The sequence below is a fragment of the Pelophylax lessonae genome (assembly GCF_965119305.1).
Source record: "Pelophylax lessonae genome assembly, chromosome: 3".
Taxonomy (NCBI): Eukaryota; Metazoa; Chordata; class Amphibia; order Anura; family Ranidae; genus Pelophylax; species Pelophylax lessonae.
In genome coordinates, this window is record NC_138770.1 from 685,115 (window position 1) to 712,154 (window position 27,040).

At 45.1% G+C, this 27,040-nt stretch overlaps 5 protein-coding genes across 5 annotated transcripts in view; 3 read left to right on the top strand and 2 right to left on the bottom strand.

The window, feature by feature from the left end:
* The window catches only part of LOC309548634 (uncharacterized protein), a gene marked incomplete at both ends in the record, with an annotated part of 42,514 nt that extends 36,584 nt beyond the window's left edge, over window positions 1–5,930 (top strand). The window contains one exon of the mRNA XM_082248605.1: window positions 5,026–5,930. Coding sequence (XP_082104731.1) covers window positions 5,026–5,930 — 905 coding nt within the window. The remainder of the gene's footprint in view (window positions 1–5,025) is intronic.
* LOC309549119 (uncharacterized protein) overlaps window positions 1–27,040 on the bottom strand; it is a 2,919,967-nt gene that overhangs the window by 197,092 nt on the left and 2,695,835 nt on the right. The gene's annotated exons all lie outside the window — the stretch shown is intronic.
* LOC309548636 (gastrula zinc finger protein XlCGF66.1-like) overlaps window positions 1–27,040 on the bottom strand; it is a 292,938-nt gene that overhangs the window by 197,092 nt on the left and 68,806 nt on the right. The window lies entirely within an intron of this gene.
* The window catches only part of LOC309549117 (uncharacterized protein), a 4,285,597-nt gene that overhangs the window by 86,431 nt on the left and 4,172,126 nt on the right, over window positions 1–27,040 (top strand).
* LOC309549122 (uncharacterized protein) overlaps window positions 1–27,040 on the top strand; it is a gene marked incomplete at its 3' end in the record, with an annotated part of 313,082 nt that overhangs the window by 63,393 nt on the left and 222,649 nt on the right. The window contains exons 3-4 of the mRNA XM_082249159.1: window positions 24,386–24,592; window positions 24,713–24,854. Coding sequence (XP_082105285.1) covers window positions 24,386–24,592; window positions 24,713–24,854 — 349 coding nt within the window. The remainder of the gene's footprint in view (window positions 1–24,385; window positions 24,593–24,712; window positions 24,855–27,040) is intronic.

Sequence of the window (27,040 nt, forward strand, 5' to 3'; positions counted from 1 at the left end):
TAGACGGGACATGGCGTCCACATTAGCATTGGCATCATGGCTGCGATACTGGATTTTGTAGCTATATGCTCCCAAGAATAGGGCATAGCGTTGAAGACGGGCCGCAGTCGTCTGGGAGATGCCTTTGTCAGGGCTAAAGATCTGAAGGAGTGGTTTATGATCAGTCAGTATGGTGAATTCCCTACCATACAGGTAAAGATGAAACTTCTTAATTGCCCATATGAGCGCTAGAGCCTCTTTGTCAATGTGAGAGTAGTTGCTTTCTGCTTTTGTCAAGGACCTGGAGGCGAATGCCACTGGTTTCTCCGACCCATCTGGTAAAACGTGAGATAGCACAGTCCCTAGACCATAGGGTGAGGCATCACAAGCCAAGGTGAGAGGCCTTTGGAGGTCATAGTGCACGAGCATGCGTGACGCCAACAGCTTTCGCTTAGAAATTTCAAAAGCACGTTGGCATGCAGCCGACCAGTTCCATCTGGAGTGTTTCTCCAAAAGCTTGTTCAACAGGAACAAAGTGTGTGCTAGATCTGGCAGGAATTTGTGGTAATAGTTCAGCAAGTCCAGGTATGATCGCAGCTGTTGGACGTTGGTTGGGGCTGCAGCTTGTATACCCTCTGCATCCACAAGGTGGCCACAAAACTCCAATTTAGGTACCATGAATTGGCATTTCGCCAAGTTCACTTTTAGACCCTGCTCTTGGAGTCTCGCCAACACAAGCTCCACGTTACACTTGTTCCTGGTCCGTCAGGCCCGTGATGAGCATGTCATCTAACAGGCACTGTGTGAAAGGAATGTCCGCCAAAATCTCATCCATTTTGCGTTGCCAAATGGCGTGGGCGGAGGCTACACCAAACACCATCTGGGCATTGGGTTTTAGCCTGAGTCTCCCACAGTCATGCTTTATTTTCCCCAAATGGTTATCAAAGACTTGTGGGAATCACTGTTTCAGGGATTCCACCCATCCCTCTTTATCTCCTGATGGGATGGTCACGGTGTTGCAGGGGTTAATGGCGATGTCTGGCATGCCAAAGTGAGCAATCCAGTCTCTCCCAAAGAGAGGGGGGTCCCCCATGTTCTAGGATATATAATGGCATTCTCTTCGTCTGACCCTTGTAGGATACCTGTACTTTCACGTACCCCAGTGGGTGGAGTATCTGCTTTCAGTATGTCTGCAGTTTGATTGGTGTTGGACGGACAGTTGTTCGGATCAGAAATTTTCTCCATTGTTTCTGGGTGATAACTGAAACTGCTGCTCCGGTGTCTACATCCATGTTGAGTTTCTTTCCTTCCACGGTTACCTCTACAGTCATTGCTGAGGGTGCTGCATGCATATGATGTATGTCCAATCTGTGGAGCACTTCCTCATCCTGATTCAGATGACGATGTATATCTTCCCACCATATATGCCTTTGTCCTGGTGTTCAGAGGTTGTTTATTTCGCACCTGCTTACTACGGCAGACTCGTTTCAGATGGCCTGCCTTACCACAATTATGACAGAACTGATCCTTAAACCGGCAGACTTTGTGATCATGGTCTGTATTCCCACAACTGTAGCAAGCTGACTCCCGGCTTGGTGAGGTTCTATATTTACAGTTTGCTGCTGTTGGCTTGACTGCTGTTCTGAAAACTTCCTCTTTAACCTCTTCCCTTCTGCTCTGGGAGTTCAATGCCTCTGTATCTTTCACAGTCATTTCCATCACTGAAGCTATCTCAATTGCCTTTGTAAGGGTAAGGTCTTTCTCTGTTAACAGTCTCTTTTGGCTAGACTCACTATTTAGTCCCATGACAAACTTATCTCTCAGTGCAGTCGGTAAATACTCCCCAAAAGAACAGGTTGAGGCTAGTCTGCGAAGGGCGAGCACATAAGCCTTAAAGAGGAAGTAAACCCTCCTCGGGAAGTTGTACCTATAGGTAAGCCTATGATAAGGCTTACCTATAGGTACTGTAAATATCTCCTAAACATGTACCGTTTAGGAGATATTTACCTTTAATGCAGCCAGTGACATCACTGGCGCATGCGCTATGAAGGAACGGCTGATTGTGCCGTTCCTTCAGAGCCCCGTGCCCGTGACCGTCGGCTCCCGCGCGCGTGCGCGGGAGTGACGTCACCGCGGCTTCGGCCAATCAGATGGCCGGATGCCACGATCCCGGAAAACGGGCGACTGAACATGTCGCTCATCATACAGGTGAGTGAGCGGCACGGCGGGGGCTCATTCTATGGTAAGTATTTCATAATGAGCTAGTATGCGATGCATACTAGCTCATTATGCGTTTCTCTTGCAGGTTGTAAAAAAAAATAAAAAATTAAAACGAGTGTACAACCTCTTTAATATCTTCACCCGGCTGTTGCTGTTGCTGTCGCTGATAGAACCTGAATCTCTCTGCAATTTCTAATGGTTTAGGCTGGAAGTGATTTCCTAACAGTGTCAGGAGCTCTGCCAAAGTCTTAGTTTGCTGGTTTTTTAGGGAAAAGGAGATCCCTAAGAGTGTCATATGTCCTAGCACCAACCAGTGTCAGAAATACTGCTACTTGCCTGTCGCCTTGGATGGCATTTGCACAAAAATACTGTTCTAGTCTCTCAATCCAGGAACTCCAGCATGTCTGTTCTCCATCAAATTCACCTAATGTCCCGATCAATGACATTTTCCTGCTGGGCTCTGTGGGTGTTTGTATCCAGGTGACAATCCAGAGTTTTTTTTCTTCTTTTCTTTTCTTACAGGGATAGTAACCTTGTAAATCCCATCCTCGTCGCCACTGTTATATTCTCCGTGTTGTGAGAGACACCGGACTCTGATCTGGAACAACGGATGTTTATTCAGGACTCACTGTACACTCCAACATGCATTACAGGACAGCTCGGTATATCAATGCATCCCTTACATGTCTCTAAGATGGCCACTCTGCCCCTTGACCCTTGTCATCACTTATGGGTGGAGCCAGCCTTAAAGTGACAGTACATGTGAAACTCTTCAGGTATAACACTCACGATACTGTTTTTCCAGATTCTCACAGTGCCCCAACTCCTCCAGTCAGCTCTCCTGGACCTCTGTGTTCAGCCTCACACCACTGGCTCACCAGGCCGACTGCCTGTGACCATCACCCACTGCTGCAGAAGAGGAGGCAGCCGCCACCCTCCTTCTGGTACTTTGCTTCCCGCCAAAAGACTTCTGCCTCATGTGCCCATGGTTTTTTATACCCTGCCCCACAATGCACCGAGAACCAACTGTCTGTGCCAACCCCTGGGGCAGTACCAAAAGCCTGTGTGTCATTGGCCAGGTTTCCTCTAGCATCCAATGTGCCTCCTCATTGGATCAGCTGGGGACAGTCCCTTAGACCAGATGAATCACACACTGGGCACACTGAGCAGACCTAACTCACAGATCCTGCTCCCTGATAAGCAGAGTGCAATATAGAATTTACCTGCTGCTCCTCTGATAGGCAGACAGAGGCAAAACTATACTCCCTTTATAGCACCTGACTAGGAGGGTGCTACATCTTTAAAAGACGTGGATGTCCGGGTAAATTTGGAAAGTTGTGGGACATGTGGTTGGTTTTTAACACTTCAAAGATTAGTCCTAGGACCACATTGAGGGTACCTTTGATGCTGAAAGTGTGTTTTCTGGGTTTGGTGGAGGAGATGGCACCTCTTGGAGCAAAAATAATTTTATTGTCAGTTACTCTGTTCTATGCGCGCAAGGCTATTCTTCTGCATTGGAGGAAGACCGAAGCGCCATCGGTGGAGTATTGGAAGTCACCAGTGAACACGATGCTGCTATTTTACAAAGCTACATACCTGAATAGAGGATGTGTTATATGGCAGGGTTGGACTGAGAGGCCATCTACTCTTCTCAGAGATTGTGGTCTGCCACCGGTGAAGGTGACGGTCACCTTAGAGGGGTGAGTTGAGGTCCCCTGATACTTAGGGAGGTAACAAATGAAGTCTATGCCTAGCAGACAACAAGCAGTGGTGAGAGGGTGGGGGAGGTTGGGGTATGGACCTGGGTGAGAGTCTGTGTGGGGGAGACACTGCCGCGTTGAGGTTCTCCTGGGAGGTTCTCCTTTAGCATTTTCCTATAAGTATTGTAGTACATGAGCATTGCACTGAGGTTGGGGGGATGGGGAGTTGTTTTGGTTGCCTTGTTTGTTTCTTGTCTGTTTTTTTGTGTTATTTTTACTTTTATGTTTAAAAATCAATAAAATTAATAAAAAAAATAAAAAGCTGAGTCCTAGGAATGAATAAACAGGAGGGGACGGCAGAAGGTGCAGACCAAGGAGATGTTGGGGGAGTGGGTGGAGTCAGTGAGATGTTGGGGGAGTGGGTGGAGTCAGTGAGATGTTGGGGGAGTGGGTGGAGTCAGTGGAGGTGGCGAATGGAAACATGCAGGAGTGACTATATATGAAGGTTACGATCGCTGTGTCTATGACTGTACAAAGCGGAAATATTGTGTACCGAATGGAATGGACTTTTCATTCTTTATAATAAAACTTTTTCTGATTTGAAAAGAAAAAACACTCAGAAAAGATGAGTAGGGAAAATGTCAGTGGCCTCCACCTGTAAAACCATTCCTGTTTTGGAGGTCGTCTCATTGTTGCCCATCTAGTGCACCTGTTGGTAACAACCCCCTCTGCTACTTGACTGAGCAAATATCCCAGCAGGAGTTTCCCTGACTTGATGCTATACTCGGATTATAAAGTGTTGAGCAGTGTATATGAGTGTGGAAAACTCTTGGTAATTTTTCTTGTCTTCTGACAGACGGACTCTGTGGTGGGAATAGAAGGACATCGGAGGAAGATGTGACTACAGAAGATAATGACATGGCATCTTCTCCAGAAGTAAATCCCGTTCCTCATAATATACATGACAGACCTCACCATTGGAGGAGATCATTGGAATCTCCTGATACTTCACATAGTCCTCTAATATCTGACAGTGCCGACGGGTGCGGGAAACCATCTCATCTCAGGGAATCTTCTTTATACCATAAAGGGGTTCATACAAGAGAGAATTCATTGTCATGTTCAGAGTGCGGGAAATGTTTTAGTCACAAAGGAGACCTTCTTAGGCACCAGATAATTCACACAGGGGAGCGTCCCTATTCATGTTCAGAGTGCGGGAAATGTTTTAGTCACAAAGGTAACCTTCTTCAGCACCAGAGAATACACACGGGTGAGCGTCCCTATTCATGTTCAGAGTGCGGGAAATGTTTTAGTCATAAAGGAACCTTTTTTAGGCACCAGAGAATACACACAGGTGAGCGTCCCTATTCATGTTCAGAGTGCGGGAAAAGTTTTAATCATAAAGTAAGCCTTCTTAACCATCAGAGAATACACACAGGTGAGCGTCCCTATTCATGTTCAGAGTGCGGGAAATGTTTCAATCGTAAAGAATCCCTTCTCAGCCATCAGATAATACACACAGGTGAGCGCCCCTATTCATGTTCAGAGTGCGGGAAATGTTTTACTGAGAAAAGAAGCCTTCTTAGCCATCAGAGAATACACACAGGTGAGCTTCCCTATTCATGTACAGAGTGCGGGAAATGTTTTAATAATAAAGGAACCCTTCTTAGCCATCAGAGAATACACACAGGTGAGCTTCCCTATTCATGTTCAGAGTGCGGGAAATGTTTTAATGAGAAAAGAAACCTTCTTAGGCATCAGAGAATACACACAGGTGAGCGTCCCTATTCATGTTTAGAGTGCGGGAAATGTTTTAATAATAAAGGAACCCTTCTTAGCCATCAGAGAATACACACAGATGAGCTTCCCTATTCATGTTCAGAGTGCAGGAAATGTTTTAATAATAAAGGAACCCTTCTTAGCCATCAGAGAATACACACAGGTCAGCTTCCCTATTCATGTTCACAGTGCGGGAAATGTTTTACTCATGAAGTAAGCCTTCTTACCCATCAAAAGAATACACACAGTTGAGCTTCCCTATTCATGTGCCAGGTGCGGGAAATGTTTTAATCAGAAAAGAAACCACCTTAGACATCAGAAAATGCACAGGGGTGAGATTCCCTGTTAATGTTCAGGGTGTGGGAAATGTTTTAATAATAAAGGAAACCTTCTTAACCATCAGAGAATACACACAGTTGAGTCTCCCTATTCATGTTCAGAGTGCGGGAAAGGTTTTGTGTTCAAATGTTAACTTGTTAGACACCGGAAAGTTCATATAGGCGAGCATCTCTAATCTTGTGCAGAGTGTGGGAAATGTTTAAGTAAGAAAGAACACCTACTTACACACAGGTAGGCGCCCTTTTCAAGGTTTCGAGTGCGGGAAATGTTTTCCAAACCTAGGTGTATTTCTTAGAAACCAGAAAGTTCATACGGGCAAGCGTCCTATTTCATGTTTAGAGTGCGGGAAAGTTTAAAAATAAAGGAAATATAATGAAACATCAGAGTACGCCCCCTGCTGGTACTACGGGAAATGGACGCTGGATTGTAACGGGTGGAACTGTTTAGTCCATAAACAAATGTGAAACCACCACAGTCCACTCGGGGTTGGTTTACACCCGCATCGCCCTCTGACCCGCTGTGGGGTTGGCAGGCAGCTGGGAGCTCTTATGTTAACCCTGTAAAGCCCACGCCAGTACGCCGCAACCGTATGCATCAGGGCTGTTGCGGCACAACCCCATTCAGTTGAATAGCATTGCCCAATGTGACAGGGGGGTGTGAGGTTTGCAGCAGCCGCAAATTGCAGTGCCATGTGTACCGCCCCATCCGGCTGCCATTGTAGCTTAAGGGGGGTGGTAAAATCATGACTCAACTGTCTACCTTTACCGATCCCTCCCCACATGAGGCAACAGGCGGGAAACCATGACAATACATGGGGGAACAAGTGAGCAATTAAGACAAAACATGGGGCAGCAGGTGGGCAATCCGCACAATACATGGGATAATAAGTGGGCAATCCTGACAATATATGGGGCATAAAACCAATGAAAATGGTCACACTCCAACAGGTTATAGCGATGATATTTATTGCAGACAGTCAATACGGGATACAGAAACGTGGACGCGTTTCACACGTAATATCGTGCTTCCTTACCACGGTGTGCGCACCTGTTGGTAATACATGGGGGCAACAAGTGGGCATTGATGACAATACATGGGGCAGCAGACAAACAATTCTGACAATACATTCTTTTTGTGTTCTACTTATAAATATGTATATAGATCTAACCTACTGGATGGAAAAAGATCACTGTAACATGCATTAACCCACAGCAGCCAATCAGGATTTATCTTTCACTGGTGAACCTTTTTTATTGGTTGCTTCATGTTGTTGTTCCTTTTTGATTTATTGAAGTAGCCGGCTTTTTATTGGTCCAACCAATGTATGATTATTAATACATTTGACACATTTGTTAATTCTATGATAAAAGATTTAAGCTTTATTTTATTCATATCATTACTGTGTGGTAATCGCTTATTCTGATCTTGTCCAATAAAAACTCTTCGTACAATATTCTGTGCCGAGTCTTCTTTTTGTACCAATGATTAGATGATCGGTGATTGGAATGTGATCAGTTCATAGAGAGTCATCCATTGGGGTTTTATTAGTGAGATGGAGAGTGGAGAAGGCACCACATTGACAGCCATTGGAGGCCCTTTCTAAAGCCCTAAACTTTTTGGCAACCTGTCTATGACATTAGTCTTCCAAACTCTATCTCACTGAGCTAAGGCCAGAAGAGTTCCAGGAGTTCTTCTCTGTCCCCAGTTCCCAAACCAAAAGGAGACATCCACCACATCTTCAATCTTAAGGCCCTAAATGTCCTCAGCTGGGCCCAGGAGTTCCGCATGCAATCCAGCAGGCCATAGCCTCTCTCTTTATCAGGGAGACTTTTTTTTGATCCACCCCACATACATGTACTGCGGCAGGGTGGCCATTCGGCCAGAATCACGTACCTCTACATCATCTGCATTTCCTGGTCTTGGGTGTCAACGCATGCTGCTGGTGCTCAGCTCCCGCTGGACACAGCTAGAGCCAATCAGCGGGTCCAGCGAACATGATGTCCACCGCCACCCGGCAATCATTCCCAAGAGAGGCAGAACAGTTGTCTGCCGATGTAAACAAGGCAGATCGCGGTTCTGTTAGTAGGGAAGATGGAAATCCTGTGTTTCTGCTAATGAAGGAAGGAGATACTGGCACACAGAGTTTATATATAGTCCAGCCAGCAATAAATATCTAAAACTACCAATCATCAGGGTAGAGGGTAATTCATAAAATGTCACTGGTCTTTGGTTATGGGGGTACAATAAAGGAATGCACGGGACCACCTATGGCTGCTGTCCTTGTGACTGCCTCTGTATAGACCAAGAGGAAAGGCCTGTAGATGGAGCCAAATACTCTGAGCGCATTGCCTTGTTTCTCTTCTCGTCTGGTACCTCCTATCCTTCCAGTGACGGTACATTCCCTGTGCCTTCCATGCTGGTTAGCGTGGCTTCTTGGGGCTCCTCCAGGCTCCCAAGCCAGCCATCTCTCTGCCCAGCAGCCGGAACAGAGGACAGCGGTCCTGCAGGACGGTTCTAGGAGGATCCATAGACTCTGACACCAGATGAGCACTTGTATATTTTACCTCTTGTGGGTGTTTTAATTCTTCGCTATTAAAACCCTTTAACCAGGATACCACACTTAGCTGGCGCTTCCTGTAGGGTTACCACCTATCTAGGATTCACCTGGACAGTTCAGGTTTTGAGTTATGTGTTTGGGTTTCAGGCCACCTGAAATCCGGACACAATATTCAGAATGGACTATGGCTCCCGGAGTAACCAAGTACCACAACCACTGAGTGCATATATGTACACCCCCCCCCCCCTCATACACAGACAGGAGAGAAGAAAGGGCTTGATCTACTTCTCTTCCTCCCACCCCTACCCCTCTGTCTGCCCACCCACACTCCAATCCCTGGTGTTCCGTGCCTCAGGAAAGGGATGTGTGGGCTGGAAGTTTGAAGCTCAGCAATCGGCAGATACACAGTGGATGAAAGGCTTTGATGCCTGAGTCTCCATCCTTGGTAGAGTGAGCTCACCATCCAATGTCTGTGACTGAATTCCCTGCCCTCTCTCCCTTCTTTCTCGTGCCTCCAAGTGAGTGAGTACACTAAGGTAAGATTTAAGGGGTGCTCTGTGGACTCTATGATAAGGGGGGCTTTGGGAACCCAAATTAAAAGGGAAATGCTGGAAACTCTGATGTAAGTGGGAGGTTTGGGGAGCAGAAACCCCCTTACGTTAGAGTTCCCCTTTACATCAGAGTCCACAGGTTTCCTCCTTAAAAATAAAATGTTGCTGTGCGCGGCTGAAGTGTTCGGGTTTGGCTTGAAGAAAAGGTGGCAACCCGAGCTTCCTGTGTGTTTCTGCTAAGCAGGAACATGGATCTCTGCCTTCCCACAGTAAAAGCACCTCCCCCATAATGAGTAAGCACTCCCTAGGAACACATTTAACCCTTTGATCGCCCCCTGATGTTAACCCCTTCCCTGCCAGTGTCATTAGTACAGTGACAGTGCATATTTCTTTTATATCTTTTTCACTGTATTGGTGTCACTGGTCTCCAAAAAAGTATCAGTTAGCTGTGCGATTTGTCCACCGCAATGTCGCAGTCCCACTATATGTTGCTGATCGTGAAATCGAGAAAAAAGTAAAAAAATAAAAATTCCATAAAAATATCCCACCGTTTGTAGATGCAATAACTTCTGGCAAACTGATCAATATACACGTATTGGGATTTTTTTTTATCAAAAATATGTAGCAGAATACATATTGGCCTAAACTGATGAAGAAATTTGATTTTTTTTACATTTTTTTTATTAGATGTTTATAGCAGAAAGTAAAAAATGATTTTTTTTTTCAAAATCATCCGTCGTTCTTTTGTTTATAGCACAAAAAATGAAAACCGCAGAGGTGATCAAATACCACCAAAAGAACGTTCTATTTGTGGGAAAAAAGGACATCAATTTTACTTGGGTACAGCGTCACACAACCGCACAATTCTCAGTTAACAACGTAGTACCCCATCGATAGTGTCAGTGGGACGGATTGTGCCCCATTGTTAGTGTCAGTGGGTCTCATTGTTGGTGCCAATGGGAGGAATTGTGCCCCATCACTGGTGTCATTGGGATAAATTCTGCCCCATCGTTGATGTCAGTGGGAGAAATCGTGCCCCAAGGGCCAGATAAAAGCATGTAAAGGGTATCTGGCCCCTGGGCCGCAATTTGGAGACCACTGTTCTAGAAAGCTCCTTTTGCCCAGTTCTATTCCAGTCCCCAACAACACAACATTGTGTCATTGTGGGACAATTCGGGCCGCTCTGTGGACAGTCCAGGTCACCTGGAACTGAACACTAGGCTGTCCCTGGCCTGTCCTTCTCCACCAATAAGAGAGAACATACCCAACCTTTATTATACGTTAGAGTTAGGATCAAAATGAAAAATTGGAACGTGATGCATCCTTCCATTGTTTCAACTTTTTTTCAAAATTCCGGGAGGCATTACATTGAGCTTAAGTATGTCTCAAACAAAAGAGGTTTATCCATTTCCCGGATCCGGTCTCCGAGGGTAGGAGGACTGGGTGAAACCCAACTTGAGGCTATCAGCTTACTGGCTACAGTGAAGGAAAAAATCTTTGATCCCCTGCTGATTTCATATGTTTGCACACTGACAAAGAAATGATCAGTCTATAATTTTAATGGTCGGTTTATTTTAACAGTGAGAGACAGAATAACAACAAAGATATCCAGAAAAAGCATTTCAAAAAAGTTATAAATTGATTTGAATTTTAATCAGTGAAATAAGTATTTGATCCCCTATCAATCAGCATGATTTCTGGCTCCCAGGTATTTTCTATACAGGTAATGAGCTTAGATTAGGAGCACTCTCTTAAAGGGAGTGCTCCTAATCTCAGCTTGTTACCTGTATAAAAGACAGCTGTCCACAGAAGCAATCAGAGTCCAATCTCTCCACCATGGTCAAAACCAAAGAGCTGTCTAAGGATGTCAAGAACAAGATTCTAGACCTACACGAGGCTGGGATGGACTGCAAGAGAATCGCCAAGCAGCTTGGTGAGAGGGTGACAACAGTTGGTGCGATTATTCACAAATAGAAGAAACACAAAATAACTGTCAGTCTCCCTCAGTCTGGGGCTCCATGCCAGATCTCACCTCGTGAAGTTTCAATGATCATGAGAACGGTGGGGAATCAGCCTAGAACTACACAGGAGAATCTTGTCAATGATCTCAAGGCAGCTGGGACCATAGTCACCAAGAAAACAATTGGTAAAACACTAAGTGGTGAAAGACTGAAATCCTGCAGCATCCCCCTGATCAGGAAAGCACATGTACAGCCCATCTGAAGTTTGCGCATGAACATCTGAATGATTCAGAGGAGAACTGGGGGAAAGTGTTGTGGTCAGATGAGACCAAAATCAAACTCTTTGGCATCAACTCACCATGTTTGGAGGAGGAGTAATGCTGCCTATGAATCCAAGAACACCACCCCCACCATCAAACATGGGGGTGAAAATATTATGCTTTGGGGGTGTTTTTTTGCAAAGGGGACATGACACTTCATCGCCTCAAAAGGGACAATGGACGGGGCCATGTACCGTCAAATCTTGAATGAGAACCTCCTTCCCTCAGCCAGGGCATAGAAAATGGGTCATGGATGATGGGATTTCTAGCATGACAATGACCCAAAACACACGGCCAAGGCAACAAAGGAGTGGCTCAAGAAGCACATTAAGGTCCTGGAGTGGCCTAGCCAGTCTCCAGACCTTAATCCCATAGAAAATATGTGGAGGGAGCTGAAGGTTTGAGTTATCAAACCTCAGCCTTGGAACCTTAATGACTTGGATAGAATCTGCAAAGGCGAGTGGGACAAAATCCCTCCTGAGATGTGTGCAAACAAGGCTTTTGCCACCAAGTACCAAGTCATGGTTTCACTCATTAAAATGCAAATCAATTTATAACTTTTTGAAATGCGTTTTTCTGGACATTTTTGTTGTTTTTCTGTCTCTCACTGGTAAAATAAACCGACTATTAAAATATAGACTGATCATTTTTTTGTCGGTGGGCAAATGTACAAAATCAGCAAGGGATCAAATACTTTATACCCTCACTGTAAAAAAGTGATCTCATAATAGCCACTACCTGGTCATGACTAATTGTGGAGAATCTACGCACCCCAGAAGAAATAGAACGGGATCCACAGTCAGCACAATATCATATACAGAATTTCGCTTATCTAACACTTCCTGCCAATACCTGTATAATCAATGAGACTTTCTAAACACTTTGGACATCAAGGATGGATACTTGAATGTTCCTTTTTTTTCTGGCCCACAAGCAATTCTTCCACTTTGCTGTGAGTCTTCAGCTTCTCTGCTTCATCTTCTCTGCTTCATCTTCTCTTTTGCACTTTGAGTGTTCACCAAGGCACTGGCCCCCGGGGCTAGCCTTGCTGTGCTCCCAGGGCATCCCCATTGTGGGACATCTGGAACACCTCCATTAGCTTAGATTCTGGCTGACAGCATAGCTAGAACTGTCCTGGCATTGCGAAGGTTCAACTGGGTCCTGAACCTTCAGATCTCAGTACTGGAACCAACTCATCACTTGGAATATCTGAGTCTCATCCTAAACACGGCTCAAGCCAGAGTTTTTCTTCCCCAAGAGAAACTTTAAACACTCTGTTCCCAGGCTCGGACTCTTCAGTCCAAGGGTCACCCAATTTTTTGCCTTTGCATTAGAGTTCTGGAGCTCATTCTAGAGTTCTTCTAGATCAAGGGGTCTCCAAACTTTCTAAACAAAGAGCCAGTTTACTGTCCTTCAGACTTTGGGGGGGGGGGGCGTACTGTGGCCATTGAGAGAAGGGAGAATCCCATCAGTGGGAAAATGCAATGCCCTATCTTTACTTTTATTGGGGGAAATTATGCCCCACCATTGGTGTCAATGGGAGGATTTGTGCCCCATTGTTTGTGTCAGTGGACCCCATTGTTGGTGTCATTGGAAGAAATTATGCCCCATCGTTGGTGCCAAGTAGAGAAATTTTGCCCCATCGTTAGTCCAATGGGAGGAATTGTGCCCTATTGTTGGTGTCAATGGGAGGAATTGTGCCCCATCGTTGGTGTCAGTGGGAGGAATTGTGCCCCATTGTTGGTACCATTGGGAGGAATTTTGCCCCATTGTTGGTGCCAATTAGAGAAATTGTGCCCCATCGTTGGTGCCAATGGGAGGAATTGTGCCCCATCATTGGTCCAATGGGAGGAATTGTGCCCTATCATTGAAGTCAGTGGGAGGAATTATGCCCCATTGTTGGTGTCAGTGGGAGGAATTTTACCCCCATCGTTGGTAACATTGGGAGGATTTCTGCCCATCATTGATGTGAGTGGGAGGAATTATGCCACATTGTTGGTCTCAGTATATGAAATAGTGCCCCTAGGACACTTGAAATAGTGCCCCAAAAGCAATCAAAGTTTGGGGACCACTGTTCTAGACAGCCCCATTTGCCCAGTTGTACTACAAACCCCAAAAACACAACATTGTGTAATTGTGGAATAATTTAGTCCCTTCTTTGGACAGACCAGGTTACCTGGCATTGAGAATCAGGTTGTCCCCCCCACGAGGATACTCCCTTTTGGGGCCCTTCGGTCCTCCCATGATATCCCCTTGCGGGAACACTATCGCTACATACAACTCCATAATTTCCTCCAACAACTCATTAAACATAAGCCTTTACCCTATACGCTTACGCCTTTTGAAAGTCTCTGCAGGGCACGACCCCACTCGCCGGGACTCATATCTCTCCTATATGCCTCTATTGTTTCTTGTGACTCGCCCCCGTTTACTGCCTATCATTCAAACTGGGAACTGGAATTGGGGGGTGGGCTGGATAGGGAAGACTGGCAGCACATGACAGCAGCTCTCTCAAAATGTTCTCGCAATGACTTAATTTTGGAAAATGCATATAAGAAGTTTTACAGATGGTATTATACCCCAGCTAGGCTGGCCAAATTTATACCTGCATATTCTCCCTTGTGTTTTCGGGGTTGCGCTCAGGAGGGGACCATGGCACATATTTGGTGGACATGCCCTAAGGTGCGCAGACTATGGATCAGGATCTATGCTTTGCTCCGTAATATTTTTCAGGTCACTTTGAAAAGGGGCTTTTATGCAAACCTATACCAGACCTATCCCGTAGGCAACGCCAGTTGGCCCAGCATTTGTTTACTGCTATGAAATTGACAATAGCCCGCTCCTGGAAGTCCCTGTTGCTTAGTTTTGAGGCGGTCAAAAATCGTATGAATGATATCCTAATCAATGAAAAACTGACCGCTATAGCCTCTGATTCTCATGACAAATTTCTTAAGGTGTGGGATCCCTGGATTTCGAATGTTGCCCCTTCTAGATTTCAGACCACTCTCCTCTCCATTTAATGCCCCCCGAGTGCTCGCCCCGCAGGACCTGCTCTCCCCTCCCCACTCTTCTCTTTGTCTCTTTCTATTGTCTTCTCCCTCTTTGTTTGTCTTCCTTTTTCATTTCTTCTTTCCTTTCTTTTCCCTTTATCTATTCTGTGTTACTCCTTCTTTTTGCTTGGTACTCTACGACCATGACTATATCTGATTGATGGAAAACTCTCGGATTGCTCCACCTGTTGTTGTTTGCACTATGTGTCACTGGGGGCCTTTTGGTCCCCGCTTTACTCATTTTTGCTGACAAATTCTATGTAGTTTACAGCATTGAATGTTAGCTCACGCCCTATGTTTGCATTTTGTTTTGCTGCTATCTGTTTTATATGTTCCATTTTTCCCATTGTACATTCATACCTTGCTCTGATGTATGTTTATGCTTTTCCTTTAATAAAAACTTTTGTGCAAGAAAATCAGGTTGTCCCTGAACTGGAGGCTCAGGAATCCTACTCAGAAGTAGGGAATAGGCACTTTGAGTGTTCACCCAGGCACTGGCCCTGCCTGCCTGCCTGCCTGCCTGGCCTAGCCTTGCTGTTCTCCCAGGGCATTCCCATTGTGGGATATCTGGAAGACCTCCATTCGCTCATTTTTTTTTTTTTTTTTAAAGCCCGTGGTGTGTGAAACACACTCAAAAGACTTACACCCGGTGCATAAAAAAGTGCACACACGCAAACGTGAACACACAAAAAAGTGCACAAGGCGTACACACATGGCCCTCCTCCGAAGAGGAAGGGCCCTGACCCTGATCCCCCGGGGCGCGAAGCTCCTGACAGGGACTGAGGTACTCACTTAGGTCCACCCAGCCGAAGCCGGGCAGACCCCATTCTTCAGGGGGACTGCCGAAACAGCCCACCCCGAGTACTAGGTAGGGCTCCCCCGAAGGGAGACCCCAGAACAGGTCAGAAGCACAGAGGTTAAGAAATGATAAGCTCAGAGTCCTGTCTACAAATGCTCGCAGTTTAGGTAAAAAAATCAATGAACTTGGGTCAATAATGGAATCTGAGAATGTAGATTTAGTGGCTGTTACGGAGACATGGTTTAATGAAAGAAATGACTGGGACATAACCATACCAGGGTACTCTTTATACAGAAGAGACAGAGTAGGCAAGAAAGGAGGAGGAGTGGCCCTGTATGTGAAAGATAGCATTAAATCTAACCTAATACAAGTTGGTGAGGCCAACATAGAGTCAGTTTGGGTTACGTTGCAGTTTGCTAATCATGCAGTAACTCGTGTAGGTGTGATATATAGACCACCTGGTCAAGTTAAAGAACTAGATGATCTACTAGTTGAAGAAATAGCTAAAATGACAATGAAAGGAGAAGTTATCATTATGGGAGATTTCAATCTTCCAGATATAAACTGGAAAACCAAAATAGCAAGTTCTACCAGGAGTACAGATATTCTAAATTCCCTACTGGGGTTGTCTCTGCAACAAGTGGTTGAGGAGCCAACCCGGAGGGAGGCCATTTTGGATCTGGTATTCACAAATGGGGATTCGGTATATGATGTCATTGTAGGCGAAACCTTGGGATCTAGTGATCACCAGTCAGTGTGGTTTAATATAAGAACTGTGAAAGAGTCACACCACACAAAAACAAAAGTTTTAGATTTTAGAAAAACAGACTTTTCAAAAATGAAATTAGTCATAAATGAGTCCTTATCAGACTGGAACGGATTACATGGAGTCCAGGAGAAATGGGACTACTTAAAAGGTGCATTATTGAAGGCAACAGAAAATTGCATTAGACTTGTCAGTAAAAGCAAAAAAAGGAAGAGACCACTGTGGTACTCAGCAGAAGTGGCCCAAATCATTAAAAATAAAAAGCTAGCATTTTGTAATTATAAAAAAACCCAGAGCAATGAAGATAAGGAAATCTACAAGATTAGGCAGAAAGAGGCCAAGCAAGTTATAAGAACTTCTAAAGCGCAGGCAGAAGAAAAACTAGCTCAGTCTATGAAAAAGGGGGATAAGACATTCTTCAGATATATAAATGAAAAAAGGAAATTAAAACAAGGAATAACTAAATTAAAAACAAAGGACGGAAGGTATGTAGAAGAAAATAAAGGGCTAGCTGACTGCCTTAATGAATACTTCTGTTCAGTTTTTACAGAAGAAAAAGAAGGAGAAGGACCTCCACTTGAAAGGATGACTAATGAATCATTTGATGCATGTGTCTTTACAGAGGAAGACATTCTAAGATTGCTGTCTAAAGTGAAGACAAATAAGTCACAGGGTCCTGATGAGATACACCCAAGATTATTAAAAGAGCTTAGTGGTGAGCTGGCAAAACCATTAACAGATCTATTTAACCAATCATTAGTAACAGGAGTCGTCCCGGAAGACTGGAAATTGGCAAATGTCGTGCCCATTCACAAGAAAGGTAGTAGGGAGGAATCGAGCAACTATAGACCAGTGAGTCTGACATCAATAGTAGGCAAATTAATGGAAACCCTATTAAAGGATAGGATTGTGGAACATCTTAAATCCCATGGATTGCAAGATGAAAAACAACATGGGTTTACTTCAGGGAGATCATGTCAAACAAATCTTATAGATTTTTTTGACTGGGTGACTAAAATAATAGACGGTGGAGGTGCAGTAGACATTGCATATCTAGATTTTAGTAAGGCTTTTGACACTGTCCCACATAGAAGACTTATCAATAAACTGCAGTCATTGAGCATGGACTCCCATATTGTTGAGTGGATTAGGCAGTGGCTGAGTGACAGACAACAGAGGGTTGTAGTCAATGGAGAACATTCAGAACAAGGTCATGTTACCAGTGGGGTACCTCAGGGATCTGTACTGGGACCAATTTTGTTTAATATCTTCATAAGTGATATTGCAAAGGGCCTCGATGGTAAGGTTTGTCTTTTTGCTGATGACACAAAGATATGTAACAGGGTTGATGTTCCTGGAGGGAAACGCCAAATGGAAAAGGATTTAGGAAAACTAGAAGAATGGTCAGAACTCTGGCAACTGAAATTTAATGTGGATAAGTGCAAGATAATGCACCTGGGGCGTAAAAACCCAAGGGCAGAATATAGAATATTTGACACAGTCCTGACCTCAGTATCTGAGGAAAGGGATTTAGGAGTAATTATTTCAGAAGACTTAAAGGTGGGAAGACAATGTAATAGAGCAGCACGAAATGCCAGCAGAATGCTTGGATGTATAGGGAGAGGTATAAGCAGTAGAAAGAGAGAAGTGCTTATGCCGCTGTACAGAACACTGGTGAGACCTCACTTGGAGTATTGTGCGCAGTACTGGAGGCCATATCTCCAGAAGGATATAGATACTCTAGAGAGAGTTCAAAGAAGAGCTACTAAACTAGTACATGGATTGCAGGAAAAAACTTACCAGGAAAGGATAAAGGACCTTAACATGTATAGCTTGGAAGAAAGAAGAGACAGAGGGGATATGATAGAAACATTTAAATACATAAAGGGAATCAACTCGGTAAAGGAGGAGAGCATATTTAAAAGAAGAAAAACTACCACAAGAGGACACAGTTTTAAATTAGAGGGGCAAAGGTTTAAAAGTAATATGAGGAAGTATTACTTTACTGAGAGAGTAGTGGATGCATGGAATAACCTTCCTGCAGAAGTGGTAGCTGCAAATACAGTGAAGGAGTTTAAGCATGCATGGGATAGGCATAAGGCTATCCTTCATACAAGATAGGGCCAGGGACTATTCATAGGATTCAGATATATTGGGCAGACTAGATGGGCCAAATGGTTCTTATCTGCCGACACATTCTATGTTTCTATGTTTCTATGGGAGAGGGCGAACTAAGCCAAAAGGCCATATCCACCCCCTCCCAAGACTTACAGGGCAGGCCCGAGGACCTACGCCATCCAAGTCGTGCAGTGACAAAACAACCAAAAAGGGACATACGTGAACACACAAACAAAGAAAAACAGAGTGGGGAAAAGGGAAGTGGAGAAGTGCTGGGTAGTGCCTAAGTGCTAGACCTCGGCAGGCCCCCCGGCCAGGAATAAAAAATTCCTCTGGTGTTGGCCAAAAGGCCCACCCCAAGAGGCAGGTGCAGAAAAAGTGTGATGGTGCAGTGACCAAGGTGCCACAAAAACTCAGGTGAGCTGCCCCTCACCAGTGAAATTGAGGCACCCCTGGGCTGCCACCCCAGGGGCACATACACCACGGGCTTTTTCGGTCTCAGCCCCCGGCCAGACCCAGTGTAGCCCTATCCCATCAGGAGGCATCAGAGTTTTAGACAGCTTAGGGAGAACCTGCCTTCAACTGGGGACAAGCCTTTTGCAAGGCCAGATTCAACCCAGGAGGAAAGGTTCCCCCACCACCATCCGCCATTCCTTACCAATCACATCCAGGAGCAGTACTAACCGGAAAATTGGCGAAACCGGCTTTCCCGCTCCCTTCAAACTGACAGGGGCGGACCCATTCAAATCAGAAGGCAACGAACCCATCCGGCTTTCTCTGACAGTGCCTACTTCCCGGTCCTCCAGTTACGCCTAGAGCGCCCCGGTTCATTTCAGCCCCTGCCGATACTAACCATCAGGGTCCATACCAACTGATAAGAACAGATACTACACTTGATCTTAGCCAAAAGGCCATTCGCTCATGTTCTGGCTGACCGCATAATTAGAACTGTCCTGCCATTGCAAAGGTTCAACTGGATCCCGAACCTTCAGATCTCAGCACTGGAACCAACTCATAGCTTGGAATATCTGGGTCTCATCCTAAACAGAGCTCAGCCCAGAGTTTTTGTTCCCCAGGAGAAATTTCAAACTCCCTTTTACCAGGCTCGGACTCTTCAGTCCAAGGGTCACCCAATTTTTTGCTTCTGCATGAGAAGTCTGGAGCTCATAGTAGCGTTTTTCTAGACCGGGGGGGGGATGTGGTCGCCAAACTTTCTAAACAAAAGAGCCAGTTTACTGTCCTTCAGATTTTAGGGAGGGGCTAGACTGTGGCCATTGGGAGCAGAAAGGGTCCTATCAGTGGGAAAAAAACAATGCCCCATCTTTGGTTTCATTGAGAGGAATCATGCCCCATCATTGGTGTTAGTGGGAGGAATTGTGCCCCATCATTGGTGTTAGTGGGATGAATTGTGCCCCATCATTGGTGTTAGTGGGATGAATTGTGCCCCATCATTGGTGTTAGTGGGAGGAATTGTGCCCCATCATTGGTGTTAGTGGGATGAATTGTGCCCCATCATTGGTGTTAGTGGGAGGAATTGTGCCCCATCATTGGTGTTAGTGGGATGAATTGTGCCCCATCATTGGTGTTAGTGGGATGAATTGTGCCCCATCATTGGTGTTAGTGGGAGGAATTGTGACCCATCATTGGTGTTAGTGGGATGAATTGTGCCCCATTATTGGTGTTAGTGGGATGAATTGTGCCCCATCGTTTGTGTCAGTGGACCCCATTGTTGGTGTCCTCATTGTATACATTGTGGTTTACCAGGGTTATGGCTGAAGCTATCATTGTATTGGTTTTTCCAGCTGGCGGCTGGCTTTCTCATGAAACCATTCCGAGCGGTTCATGAGCTTTCCGAAGCAGCGGGAAGGGATGTTCCTCCCCCTCCTGGTGCTTGCCGGTGTTTTTGGGCTTACCATTTTTGCCTGGAAAACAATCCGATGGTCCGGCTGGCTGCTCTCGTAGACGATCAAAGAGTGGATACTCTTTCATCGTCTCTATGGCCTTGGAGGACCGGAGCGACGTCATAACATGAGTTCTGGTCAAGGCTGGAAGTAAATCTTTTTTTTTTATCTTTTGCTTTTAAAGTTAAGGAAGAGATTTGGGGTCTTTTTGACCCCAGATGTCTCCATAAAGAGGACCTTTCATCCTTATTTCTATTACAAGGGATGTTTACATTATTTGTAATAGGAGTAGAAGTGATCAAAAAAAAATTAAAGGGACAGTGTAAAAATAAAAAGTAATATAGAAAAAAAAATTTGAAGAGACCCCATCCCTGCGCGGTGCTTGTGCACAGGAGCGAACGCATACGTAAGTCATGCAACGGTAATCGCACCACACATGTGAGGTATCACAGAGAACGTTAGAGCGAAAGCAATAATACTAGCACTAGAACTCCTCTGTACCTCTAAACAGGTAACCTGTGAAGGCTTTTTAAGCATCGCCTATGGAGATTTTTAAGTATCGTAGTTTGCGTAATTTTAACCACTTCCATACCTGGTCTATTCTGGCACTGTTTCAATAATTAAAAAAAAAAGAAACACTGAAGTTAGCCCAATTTTTTATTACAATGTAAAAGATGATGTTATGCTGAGGAAATAGATACCTAACATGTCACACTTTAAAATTGCGCACACTCGGGAAATGGCGCCAAACTTCTGTACTTAAAAATCTCCATAGGTGACGCTTTAAACATTCTTACGGGTTACTAGTTTAGAGTTACAGAGGAGGTCTTGGGCTAGAATTATTACTCTAGCTCTAACGTTCGTAGTGATATCTCACATGTGAGGTTTGAACGCCGTTTACATAAATGGACGCGATGTACATAAGCGTTCACTGCTGCGTGCAAGTACACCGGGACGGGGGCGCTTTACATTTTTTTTTTTTTTTATTGTTTATTTTATTAAATTTTTTCTATTTATTTCCTTTTTTTCACACTTTCCCTTTAAATTTTTTTTATCACGGTTATTCCCATTAAAAGGAATGTAAACATCCCTTGTAGTAGGAATAGGGCATGACAGGTCCTCTTAATGTGGAGATCGGGGGTCTATTAGAGCTCCAAATCTCTCCTCTGGTCCCCCCTGCAGCCGAACAGACCGAGATTGGATGTCCAGGTAAACAAAGGGGCAGAATCGGAAGTGGGGAATACTCGCCGCTCCTGGTCTCCAGGGTTACAGAGCGAGGGGAATGATGTCAGTTCCTATCTCTGTGTACAGGGCAGCCATCACCACCGGCCACATCGCTCCTGACCTCCGCGATGGGACCGGAGAGCCCGGGAGAGGCGGTGGGAAGGGGGTGGAATCTCCTTCCATTACCCGCAGAAGTGATCGAGTGGCTAATTATCCACTCAGATCACTTCTGCGTTGTACAGAATCGCTGGCTGAACAAAATGATACCGGGATGATGCCCTTAGGTGCACCCACCACCCCACTATTACCACTGAACCCCAAAGACATATGGGTACGTCTATTTGGGGTAATGGTTAAAGTGTATTATCCCCCAAAAAATTGCATTTGCAAAACCGCTTCGCAAATACCGTGTGATATAAAAAATTAAAATGACTGCCATTTTGTTCTCTTTGGCCTCTGCTAAAATAAAAAAAATGTATAATGTTTGGGGGTTCTAAGTAGTTTTCTAGCAAGAAATACTGATACTGTTCGGAGGAAGATGAAGGGAGAACCCCCTGAAGGCCAGTCCTAAAAGTTACCTGTTAGAGCAAATAACTAAAACATCTCCGAGAGTACCTTAACTGTTTTGCTGCGAGGAACAAATGCAATCACCGTAAGAACGCTAAGTACAAAAATCCCAATATGGTCCACAAGGTGGTGACCTGACTTCTCTCAGATGGAACGCACAGACAGGAAGTGATGTAAGATACTGACAGGAAGTGATGTAAGATACTGACAGGAAGTGATGTAGGTCCACAGAGGAAGCGATGTCAGATATAAATAGGAATTTCAGAGGCCAGTCGGGAGGAAGAAGAGAGGAGACGTAGCTGGAAGTGGCAGAGGTAATAAGATATTATTTTCTATATCTAATCTTTAATTACATAAAGAAAACTTTCTCCTTCCTTTTTATGCCGGAGGAACAGAAAGAGTGGAACGCATAACACTGAGAATCAGATTGCAGTGCCCCGGTGAAATCACATAAGTAGGATGAGCAGCAAAACTTCCTCCAGCTCTCTTATAGCGCCCTCACCAGGCAGAGCCGAGGTACTCATAATCTATGTGGGGAAGAGGCAGAGCTCGGGGTGACCCCGACACTCACCTTTGGAAATATTCAGCAGCTTTCCTCCCTCGTCACTACTAACATTAATCCCGTCCTCTACCCCAACACCAACTGGACCCCCACTCCTCACCCCCCATCTAACACCGCTGTCCCCCGCTCCTCAACCCCCATCTAACACCACTGTTCCCCATTCCTCACACCCATCTAACACCGCTGTCCCCCATTCCTCACCCCCATCTAACACTGCTGTTCCCTCACTCCCCCCATCTACTACCACTGTCCACCATTCCACTCTCCCTATCTATCACCGCTGTCTCCCACTCCTCACCCCCCATCTATCTCTGCTGTCCCTCACTCCTCACCCCCATCTACCACCACTGTCCACCATCCCTTACTCCCTATCAATCACTGCTGTCCCCACTCCTCACCCCCCATCTAACACCGCTGTCCCCTGCTCCTCACCCCCCATCTAACACCACTGTCCCCACTTCTCACTCCCCCCCCATCTAACACCGCTGTCCCCCATTCCTCACCTCTCATCTAACACCGCTGTCCCCCCGCACCTCACCCCCCATCTAACACCACTGTCCCCACTTCTCACCCCCATCTAACACCGCTGTCCCCCATTACTTACCTCTCATCTAATACCGCTGTCCCCCATTCCTCACCTCTCATCTAACACCGCTGTCCCCCATTCCTCACCTCTCATCTAACACCGCTGTCCCCCCGCACCTCACCCCTATCTAACACTGCTGTCCACCATTCCTTACCCCCATCTATCACCCCACTTCCCTACTTCTCATTCCTCATCCAACACTGTTGTTCCCCTCTCCTCACCCCCCTTCCCACACTGCTCACCTATATTCCACAACCCCCACTGACACTGTTGTCCCCCACTCCTCATTCCCTCATTTTTTTTTTTTTTCTTTATTTAAGAAGAGGTTGCAGTATAAACAGAGTTAAGGCACATCAGGAAAAAAATGAGAGAGTGCAATCTGACAACAACATCATAAACATTGTTTCGTCAAAAAGGTTACATTGGTTGGAGAATGAACATGGTCAACTGGACCAGAAAGGTGGGGTCAAACCCCTCCCGGACGTGCATAGTAACTGACATTGAAATGAAACCAGGGCTGATGGATTTGGGGATAAGTCCTCATTCCCTTATTCAACATTGCAGATCTCCACTCCTCACACCCCATATTTTACGATTCTGTCCCCCACTCTTCACCCAGACCCAATGCTGCCACCTTGCTTTCTCTCGCTTCTCTCATGATATCGCTCTCATCTCTATTAATAAAGCACAGACCTGACCGGAGAGGTGAGGAGGATTCTCAGAAGATTCTTAGAAGGACACAAGGATCTCTACAAGGACGTCATGATGGAGAATCAGCCGCCCCTCACATCACCGGGTAAGAGGAGACTTTATTGTAAAGGAGAGAGCAGTACGGAGGCTCCACCTAGATCCCCCATCATCTGATAAACACATAGAAACAATGTATTCAGTCAGTGTGTGTGTTTCCTACAGATGGATCCAGTAATGGGAACCCACCAGAGAGATGTCCCTGTCCTCTGTATTCCCGGGATTCCACACAGGAAGATCACACCATCCCTCACCATCATCAGGTAGATGAGGAACAATCACTGATAGTATCATTAGGATCTGTACATTATCTGCATTGTTACCATTGATGTCATTTTTATTATATATTCAGAGTGGAAACCTGAGAGATTCTAAAGTTGAGGTTAAAGAAGAGATAAAAGAGGAGGATGATGAGGATGGAGTGATGGAGGAGTCAGAGTTTCTAAAAGAACACAAAGATCTGTACCAGGACACCATGGTGGAGTCATCCAGCTACAGAAACCCACCAGAGAGATGTCCCCGTCCTCTGTATTCCCGGGATTCCACACAGGAAGGTCACACCATCCCTCACCATCATCAGGTAGATGAGTGACAATTATTGGTAGTTCTGATTTATATACAGCATGTTTGTTACAATGAATGTTTTATTATTTATTCAGAGTGGAAACCTTGGGGATGATAATATTGATGTTAAAGAAGAGTATAAAGAGGAGGATGAGGAGTATGGAGTGATGGAGGAGTTTTCAGAAGGACACAAGGATATGATGGAGCCACCTAATACCAGGAACCCACCAGAGAGATGTCCCCGCCCTCTGTATTCCCGGGATTCCACACAGGAAGGTCACACCATCCCTCAATGTTACAAGGTTGGTGAGACAGAGATTATAAAACACAGACTCATGGAAACAATGTGTGGATTTTTATGCGATTTCACAATAATAAATCTTATATTTTACAGATGATATTCTTTCATTTTCTTGATTTAGAGTGGAGATCCAATCGATATAGAATTTGAGGTTAAAGCAGAAGAAGAAGAGACGTATGTGAGAGATGATCAGCAATCTATGGAGGAGGATGGAATAACGGGGACATTTATAGAGGAGGACACTCCTACAGAGATCAGCACAGGTGGGTCATTAACACTAAATACATTCCTCCACCCATACTGCTCACTGATTGGTCCAGAGTAGGGTGGGGACTGGGTGATATCAGCCTGTAATCCCCTGGTCACTTTCCTGAGCTGTGTTCCCCGTCCTGTATTCCTGTATTTCTCTCGGATAATCTTCCTTCTCTGTGCTGCAGACACAATTTGTCTCTAGACTGGATTTATGGAGATTCTGGGATTCGGCTGGCAAAAAAAATGTGCATGATATAGGCACCTAGGTTATGAGTTTTGGGTCTTCTGCCCCATGCCTGAGTCTAACGTCTTGTTCCAAACAAATGAGGAGGAGATACTGTACATCATATGAAAGGTCCATCTCCCTTCCTCAATATAACGTCATGTTCCAAACAATAACATTGTCATCATTTTAATATCATTATTACTTAGTGATGTTTGGTTGGGTAAGGTTGTATCATTGATCCATGTCAGATCTCTTTTTTTTTTTTTTTTTTATTTATATAAAAGACAACTTCCAGGCATAATAAACAGTAATATTCCTTATAGGACATATGCTGAGACAGTGTATTACAACATTGAAGACAATTCAGTCATAAGGTTGAGATCTACATCGGTCGTAGAATAAGAGGTGTTCTACAATTCCTCTAATGGGAGGAGTTATGCAGGACTAGAAAGTACCCGGAGTTGTCTGTTCCAGTTTCGCATAACGTATAGAAGAAGAAGGAAGGAGTAAAGCGAATAAGTAGTGGAAAGAGAGAGGGAAGTAAAAGAAACCTAGAGAGAGGCAGAAGAGGATAAGTAGGTGGGATGAGGGGGGAAAGGGAAGAAGGAGGTGTGGAAGTGTGTGTGGGGGGGGGGGGGTAGGAGGGTTAGCATTGGTAAAGCTATGGCTCTACATCAGCAATACTTTCCACCAATATTTTAGAGCTCCCTTAAACTCAACATGAGGTCTCTTTAGTATTGCCACCCTAAATTAAAGAGCAGCCTTCATTAGAGAGGACAAATATATTCCATTGACCCCAGGTTTTGGTATATCCTTCGTGTTGGGGACGTGTCGAGAGAACAAGGTTTTCCATTCTATATATTTCTTTGAGCCACATGCTAACAGTCAGGGCCTGTGTGTTTTTCCATTTAAGAGGGATGCACATTTTAGCAGCATTTAGAAGGTGACGAATGACAGAATTTTTATAGGTCTGGGCCGGGATGTTAGAAGCATGGAGAAGGAAGAGAGCAGGGTCATTGGGGAGAGGTCGGTTTATAAACCTCTGAGACATTTCACGTACTGTCTTCCAGAACTCCGCTAGTTTAGGACACGACTAAAAATCATGTAGGAGTGTCCCCCGGTCCTTCCTGGCATCTCCAGCACTGATCAGTGAGTGTGGGGAAGAATCTGCTCAACCTTGACGACGTGTGGTACCACCTTGTTAGGAGTTTGAAGTTGGTTTGTTGTATTTACATAAAGATGGATGATGTAAATGTAAACGGAATGATGTGATTTTGTTGGTCTGGATTAAAGTTACAGTCTAAATCCTGTTCCCTCTTAGCTAAGAATGGGGGTTGGTAAGTCCCCTGGGGTGTGATCAGTAATGCATAGGTCGTGGATAATACCTGTGTCAGTATTCTGTCTTGAGAGCAATGTTCTTCGAAGGGTGTAAGTTGTGTGTTGCATTCACTGGGAGGTGGAAATGAGTTTAAGAAATTATGGAGTTGCAATGCCCTCCAGAAATCTAGACGTAGGGTCCCGAGAAGTCCATGAGGTCTTTGAGTGCAGGCCAACTAGATGATGTTGAAAAATGGGAGGCTTGGAAATAGCCTGACTCCATCAAGGTCCTGAATGTTTTATCTTGGTAGCCCGGGGTAAACCCGGGATTCCCCAGTATGGGTGTCAGTGGCGAGTGCGTCGGGGAAAGTGAAAGTTGTGTGAATAATTTAGAGCAGGTTCTTATCGTGTGACCTATTTGGGGATGGCGTCTTATGGAGTCTGGTAGTGAATGGTGGCACGATGGAGCTCTATGGAGGGGTATGTCGCATTGGGCCTGTTCTAGTCTTGGCCAAAGCTTCGCTTCACCATGACGACATCAGTCTGAGTCTCCCCAATCGTTTAGCCTGATAGTACTTGCATAAGTCCAGCACTGCCAGTCAACCTAGTCGTTTAAGCAAGAGCAGTCTCCTACATAGCCTAGGTCGCTTATGT